At 40.2% G+C, this 8,393-nt stretch overlaps 1 protein-coding gene across 1 annotated transcript in view; it reads right to left on the bottom strand.

Annotated features, from left to right (window-relative positions):
• Positions 1-5,153, bottom strand: part of BEND4 (BEN domain containing 4) — a gene marked incomplete at its 5' end in the record, with an annotated part of 21,721 nt that extends 16,568 nt beyond the window's left edge. The window contains one exon of the mRNA XM_010180227.1: positions 4,587-5,153. Coding sequence (XP_010178529.1) covers positions 4,587-5,153 — 567 coding nt within the window. The remainder of the gene's footprint in view (positions 1-4,586) is intronic.
• Between the last annotated feature and the right edge of the window lie 3,240 nt (positions 5,154-8,393).

Genomic DNA, 8,393 nt, shown 5'->3' with positions numbered 1-8,393 from the left:
GGTAGGGAAAAGAAGTATCTTTTATTAGATCACCTGATACAGTCAGGAAAAAGAGTCAAGCCTTGGGCACACAAAACCTTCTGGAAAACTTGTCTGACTTTTTCAATGACATTGATATTAACTCGACCTGCAAATGCTGCTTTGCTTTGGCTACCTGCAGCCACCATGAATGTCCTCTCTGTAGGTGATCACCTCTTTACATTTGAGGGAGTTTTCCACCCCCATCCTTCTGCTGTTTGCTGGAGTATTTTTTGCTGCTGGGCTAATGAGGTAAGAATAATTATTACATTTATCACACACTACTTCATCTTACTTATTTATAACTTTTCACTACTTTGAGGCAGGTTGGCCCAAAAGAACACAGCAAAGCTTGGAGCACCAGGCGGCAAGACCTCACTCATGATTCCTGGCCTCTGTTTTAACCACCTAGAAATATTTTCTCCCTTTCAGGCCAAAAGCTGTGAAAAAATCCTGCTGACAACAGTGAGGGAGAACTGCTTAATATCCTTATATATTAGAGGGTCTAAATCCAGGTCTTACATGGAGTCTCACAAATAAGTCTGCTAATTTTACTGCTGGGAATGTATCACAGCCCTAGTAATTTTTATATGGAGGAAAGAGGTTAGGAGATATTTTTCTCCCCATATAGATGGATTACTTGTTCTGTTCTTGATGGTTTCAAAACCTTAAAAAGCCAATGACAAGTCTGCCAAACTCCTTCCAGGAATTACCTAATCTTTGAGTTTTAAAACAAGACAAAATAATACACTGAATGAAAATGTTTCTCTTTTTTTCAGTAGAACTGAAAACTTAAAGTGTTGTTAATGTTTTTACAAAATGACATTAAAAAAATATTGGGAAAAACTGCACAACTTGCAAGATGTCACACTGCCCCAAAACCAAAGCACTGAAATAGGAGTTTTCTTCATTTATTCCATAGCTGAAACAATTAAGAATTCACACAAATTTAAGTATTGTTTCAGTCAAATCAAATGGGTATTTTTTGATTAAAAAAAAATCCCAGCAACCAAAACATATGCACTATTTCAGCCATGTAATTGCTTTTCTCCAGTGGTGATCTGCCACAGAATGATGCTAGGCTATGGGCAAAAGGATCCTACAGGACTGGAGGGCTTCTGCAGCAACAGGGCAGAGTCCTAAAAACAGAAAAATATTTTCTGTGTCCAAAAGCTACAGGAGGATACGTTTTGCGTAATATTTGTTTAAAAAAAAAAAGTCATTGCCTTTACATCTGCTGAGAAAACACTCTTCTTCCCAGTAGTCTCTTTGTGCATGCAAATAGTGTTTTGCAGAGCTAGAGGGAGAGATGTACAGCGGAAACTATTTTTAGACTGCAAACTCTCATGGATTTTAAAAGGGCTTTTGCATATGGAAAGCAAAAAAAAAATAAAAAATGCAAAGTATTTCAGGAAAAGGATAAAATTATTCATAGATGGTTACAGAGCAGAAGGGACGGGCTGGTGCTTTTATCTCCTGTTGACAAGGTTGCTAGTGGGAACCTCAGCACCCACAGGGAGGGCACAGTGCACCCCTCCCACCTCCCACGGGGTCCCCTGCCAGCCTCACTGAGCAGCTCTGGCCCAGCTCCCCCAAGGACGAGCAGGACTACGTCAAAAAACCTTGCTCCTTCAGTGGCTTGATGGGACAGTATGGCAGAAATTTCTGCCGGCATCTTTGATAGCAGCAGCTCATTGGAGCAAAATCAGCACTGGAGACAAAAATAATCAGACATCATCTTCAGTTGATTTTTTATTAAGCTTGCTCAGCAGTGGTGGTGGGACTGCTTGGGGAGCTCAGACCTTTGTCCTACCATGTAGCAGAATCAGAGAGGACCTTCTGTGGCTCTTAATGCTTCCCCAAACACCTGGATCACTTTAGGCCTATCTGCACATGTCCCCCAGACAGCAGCAGATGCATCTGATGATGATCTTATGTTGGGTGATGAAGTCATATGTCCTGCACATTTATTTTATGTTTGTCTGCTCCTTTGATACACCACTAACAAGATGTTTCACTACTCCTGGGGGGTGAAAAAGAACTATGTTTATGTCTCTCCTTTAAAGGGAGATGAAGGGTAACTGTGATGACCCAGGTAAATACTGGCTGCTTACTTTGGCATTAATTCTGGCAAAATACAGACAATCACAGTGGGATTCAATTGACTAAGAACTAAAGAATATGAATATAATTAATGCCAGTCAAAACACTCTTAGGGAAAGGCGATCTTGTCAGACTAACCTGATTGTCACTCTTTGATGAGATTATAGGTTTGCTTGGAAAAGTTGGGTTGAATAGATGCAATATACCTAGACTCCTGAAGGGCATGAAACATACTCCCATGAGCTATCTGATTGCAAAAGCAGCAACACACACCACCAGTAGACTACAGCATACTTGGATGAAGAACCTGCTACCGACAGCTCAAGTATCTTTCACTGGGGGAATCATCATGAGTAGATGTGTTTCTAGCAAGGCTCAACAGGGACTGACAGCAGCCTCAATACCATTCAATGTTTCTAACTGGGATCACGAAGTTAATTGGTGAACCAGCAAAGAGTGGGCAAAGAGGGCAGCCAAAGCAATCCGGATAACTTAGCAGATGAACACAGCCAAATTCAGTGTAAGTACATCTAGGAAGAAATGCACACAGAACAACAGGCTCAGCTGCACAACTCATGGCCAAACAGCCAGAGCAACCATGGGTGTGAACAAAGACACTGTTCACTTTTGCTCAGGCAAACAGAAACATACTGCACATATTTCCAGTGCCTAAATTTTAAAGAAATGAGCAGAGGGGAGAAAAGAACTGCAAAGAAGGATTCAACTCATTCAGGGAGTTTTAAACAGCTCTGCTGGCTTACCTTATCTTAGATGGAAATTAAGTCAGCTTTCAATCTGTAAGTACCTTCATCTGGAAAAAGCACGCAGTCTCATTGGGTGTTCTCAATCAAGTCTCACTTCATTTAGTGGAACAAAGCATAAAAGTCAATGGCTAGAAGCTGATTTCAGATAAGGCACACATTTTCACCAGTGTAATTAACCAGTGGAGTCAAGTGTCAGTGCTCACCAGTGTCTCCAACTCAGGATACGAAGTCTTCTGAGGTAATGATTGAATCAAATGTAAATTATGCCTTAGTCAAAGTCAGAAAGATTACTGGGTTCAATATAGATGATTGAAAGAGAGCTGTAGGTCAGATTATAGACTCTAATGATGATTTTTGGTTTTATACACCTGAAGATAGGACTCAACAGGAGTTGAAGTCCACACAGTTCCCTTTGTCACACAGTGTTTCCACATGATGTACGAACCACTACTGAATCCAGTGAGAATGTACGAGTTATGGTGACTCCAGATTTTGGGAGGGGCAGGGGAAAAAACCTTTGGGTTTTCTCTGCACTGAACAATGTGGTTATGGGATTTGCTGGTATCATCTAGGGACCAATGCACAATAGAAAAACATAATGTAATACAAGTAACTCAATGCATCACTGATAGCTGGGGAGAAGAATGATGAAGACTACTGCTGGCTTTTTGCTCAGATTTTGCAACTGCACATACATATTTGGACAGTGGTTGGTTGGTGCCTTCTTCCTTTCTGCATAGTTAGCAGCTTTGGAGTATTTTCTCTCTCGCAGTCCATGCCCAATGACTTTTCTGCCATTTAGGAATTAGTTCAGTGAACTTTGCATGGATCTACCCTAAGAACCTCAAACTTTAGCTAGCAAAGGAGCAGTTCCGTAGCATTTATAGATGGGTCAGAAGTGTGTTGTGTACTTATTTACCTTGCTGAAGTCCAATATTATTATTTGAGGTGCATTCATGCCTGTGCTTACAGTTTAGAGGACAGGGGTCCAAGACACTTTGTTCTCATCCGATACCACTCTTCAAGTACGTCTGCACCTCAACAGTGAGAAGTCCTAAGTTTAAAGGGGCAAGAGAAGTTTTTCACAGAAGGAGTTCCTATTAGATGAGGGGTTTTTTGTCTGCTTTCTCTCCCCCATGGCAGCTACATGTTGCTGAAATGGAGAACTTGCTGGCAAGCTTTTTTTCAGGTATTATTTGAAGATAAACAGGAGGAGATGCATTTATGCTTGTCACTGAGCTAACAGCAATTTAAGAGATACTGTTCAAGGTAAAAGCCAAACCTATTTTGATTAAAAGTATGGACATAAATTTGAATAGTTTCTTTAAGTAACCAAAAAGAGACCCCCAAAAGGGAATTAGGTTTATAAGCTGCAACATCACTTAAAGAACCATACAAATAATTAGGTACAAAAGCAAATGCTTGAAATTACCATGAAATTACCTGATGTTTGGAATTTGGAATTACAAGTACATCCCAACCTAACCACAGCTCATTAGTCTAGGATTCACAATTTATATGGATGAGTATCAGCAGATAATTTTCCAGTGGGCACAGTTATAGGAATTTTGAATGGAGACAAATTCCAGTGTCTTATTACTATGACTACAACATTAAAAGACAACTAGCACTTAAAACAAACTATTACCCAAACAGTTTTTATCACTGACTGACAATATTATATGGCAGGGGATTATTTACCTGGAATGCTCTCCAATTTTCTACGGAGTTCCTCGTTTTCTTGTTGCAATGAAATTACCTCCTGCTCTAGCTCTTGACACCGAGGGCAGCAACCTTCTTCCTCTTCTTCCTCTTCCTCCTCTGGAAGTGTAGAAGACGATGGGTGACCATGAGATTCAGATGTTGCTGGAGATGTCCATCCACCTAAAGTGTGTACTGGAGAGGTTGAAAGTGGATCCACATCTGTCAAATGGCTAAAATCATTTATTGATGAGGTGTTCTGCGAAGGGAAGCTCCCAGAAAGCAAATAGTTCTGAAGGGAATCGGTAAAAACTCTCAGAAAGGCTGAGGTTTGTTGCTTCTTTTGCATATACTGCATCTCTATGTCTAAAATGTCTGACGTCTGACTATGGACCATTTTCCCAAGCTGACATTGCTCTTGTCTTTCACTATAATTTGGGTTTTCCTGCTTTATACATGAAATCATGGACTGAGAGTGATTGTTGTCCAGTAGTTTTCCACCACAATTTAAGAGACTCAGAACCCGGCTGCATTGTTGGGCAAAGGCATCCAGAATCATTCGACTCTCTGAAACAAAAGAAAAGATGAATCACAGAAGTCTAATGGAAAAGGTTATGCCAGGCAGTAACAGGTAGATGAATGTACACAACCATTTATAGTAGCATGCATTTTTATTTCTGAACACATTAAAATTATGGCTTCTGCTTTAATACTTCTGCAACACTGTGATTTAAAACAATCCTGACTTTGGTTCTGAGAGTGCCCTTGTGCCCTTGCTGTTAATCAGAAATGTGTTGTGATGATAGTCACTGCTTACTGCCATCTTCTTTCAAAGGGATTAAGACAGGAAAATGGGGAAGAAAATACAAATTCCATACAATACGCTACAAGTAAGTACTTCTCTGGAAGCCTGTTTCAAGCTGCTGGTGGGCATTGCCTGTACATACTTGCAGAACTTTGCACTACACCTTCGTCCTAGGCCCTGCTCCTCTCCAACAGGGCTTCCAAGCTTTGTTGTTTTGTTTTTTCTCCCTTTCATCTCTGCTGCACTTGCTTGACATTGGGCATGGGACACTTCACATAACCCACCCCCAATTCTACAGACTTTGCTTCTATTCCTTTTGTTTGGGTTCCAGATACATCCAAGAACAACTCAAGAGTGTTAAGCACAAAACCCTTTTCTTACAGCAAGGAAGGGCATCAAATGTGCAAGATTTGATTTGATTTGATTTGATGCAACCCTCCTCTGGTCAAGGGAGGAATTTTTTTCTGTCCTGCTGACCTCCTACAAGTTTGTGGGTAGGCCAACATCATGCAGTGGAGAGCAGTGCAGAGTTCTTCAAGCTGGACATAACTGGGAAACTCTACGTGGGGCTGTGCAGCAGTTTCTGGAGGCGGCAGCTCAGCTCTGGAAGAAGAAGGATGCTATGCCACACCTAATGACAAGAGGTGTCACATCTTGGGGAGCAATAGCAGCTACAACCTAAACCTCCACAGTAGGAGGGTTCATTTCTGAGTATCTATGTATGTAGAGTTGAACTGCTGTAACAGTTATTGGACCCAGGCAGAAAATGACAAAGACCCTTGGCTCTGATTTATGGCATGACCTGTTACATTCTCTGATAAAAATAATGCCTTCTAAAAAAATTTCATCTTACTCATAGCTGAGTTCCTCTAGGTACCTAAAGGATGTAACTAACATTTTGCAAGAGATTTTAAAAAAAAAAAAAAAGAAAAGAAGTGGTAGATTTAAGCGCTGCCAATTTTGGAGAGCTCTTCTCAGGCAGGCTTGACTTTTAGAAAGTGACAAAAGCATTTACTTTTGAAAAGGCAACCTGCTACAGATGCATGAGACTAAGCACCCCAGACCTTCATCTATCTTAACTTCACCACTAGAAAACAGTGCCCCACCATACTGACAATACATGAAGAACAGAAATGTCCAGAATACAGTCATTTAAGAGGTGGCACTTCTCACAGTGCTTCTCCATGATCCAGAAGACACACCTTCTGGTGGAAAATTTTTCTCACACTGAGGTTAGTACAGCTGTCCTGAAAAATATTTGAAACAACGCTAATTTGCATTTTTACTATCCTCCAGATCTCTGCAAAAACGGCAGGGCTAAAGCAGTAAACAAATGCTTCGCATCTTGAACACAGCCACAGGAGACCTCCCCAGCACAAAACTCAAGGATGCGATCTCCTGGGGACTCAACCATGAGAACAGGGACATGAGGTGGACAGAGTAAACACAGGCACAAAGCTGGTCTGTGAGGCCACCCAGGACCATGCAGGGAGAAAGACTGAGGTGGCCCAAAGACCACTATAAGCATCCTCACAATCAGTCTCCTGTGCTAACGAGTCATACTGCACCCTAGCTTTGTGGATGGGCTCAGATAAAGCAATGCAGATTTCTCCAACGTATCTTTGATCCCAAACATTAAGCAATGCCCTCTGTCCCCATGACAAACTCCAAAGGGCAAAGACACAGGCACTGCTGCCCCTGGTGCCAAGGGCTCTGTAGCCTCCATACCTGCTGTCTCTCCTTCCCTTTTACTGCATTAACCTAAGGCCAGATGTCTTTAACCCTTATGATGCAAATGCAAAATAACACAGCATACACAATGGATGTAATATAGATTAAAAGAACGGAACCCCAGTGACACTGCAGCTTTGTAGCTTGGACCCACTGACAAAGCAAAATAAAACTATGGAAGTCAAGCATCACTAATAACTTCAAGTTGTGCTTTTTTGGCCTTATTTCTTTACTTCCCACATTTCCCCTTAAAATTATTACAGGATTATATTGATTGGAACTTTGCAATCCTACTACAGAGCAGTTTTTTCATTCACTTTAATCCTATAATCCAATTCCAGACCTGAAGTCATATTTACTGTTTGTAATGTTTTCATCATTATGGTCCCTGCTGACAAAACAGTTACTCATTCTTTGTGTATCCTTGTTGCAAGGGGACACAATATGAATGAAACAACCAAAAAGGGATTAGATTAGTATAAAAGATGTTATTTTAATATTATGGTTTCTCCTAAAATATGATAAAAAGTAACCTGACATTTCAAATACCAGTTCTGAAGAATGCTGTAATACACACTAACATCAGTAAAGATAAAATTATTAGTTTTGTTGTAAAATTGAATGCATTAGGCACATTCACTGTGATAATGGCCTAAAATGTAACTGAAATTCTATACAGAAATGACAGTATTGATTTAATCTTCAGTTCAGTATCAGATCTACTACGAAGACACAATAACAGCAATTACTGCTTTTTTTTCTTAACTTCAACTCATACTTAAAGATATAAAAATGAAAGTCATGATAAGGCAGAGCTATTTTAAAATGCTGGCAGAATGATTCACAAATGTATTTTTTTGTGGGTACCACTGAGCAGCAACAGTAAAGGATGCTCTCAGCACACATTCTGGAAACATCTGGCTCTGTGCTGAAGTGGGTACCACTTTGAAGTGACTTCTACACCAGTAATGGTATATGTACCCACAGTCTGAAAAACCCTAAATGAGACTGATAACTATAGTTATTTCTTGTGATGGAGAAAAAATAAAAACAAATGCTGCCCATTTAGCATATATTGTAGAAATTGGGATCTCAGCTTTTATGGACCGACTGTAATTAGAAATGCAAGCACTGTGCAACATCTAATCACTAAGAAATGACAAAAAGTTGTTTTTATGTGAACACTACTTAATAATCACTGATTACTATGATTCATCATATTATATTCATCAATATATTGAATCAATATATTCATCAATGACTTGGATGAG

The sequence above is a fragment of the Mesitornis unicolor genome, unplaced genomic scaffold, assembly GCF_000695765.1.
Source record: "Mesitornis unicolor isolate BGI_N332 unplaced genomic scaffold, ASM69576v1 scaffold42142, whole genome shotgun sequence".
In the NCBI taxonomy this organism is placed as follows: Eukaryota; Metazoa; Chordata; class Aves; order Mesitornithiformes; family Mesitornithidae; genus Mesitornis; species Mesitornis unicolor.
Note: the sequence above shows the minus strand (reverse complement) of the source record. Positions and strands in the feature narration are given on the sequence as shown.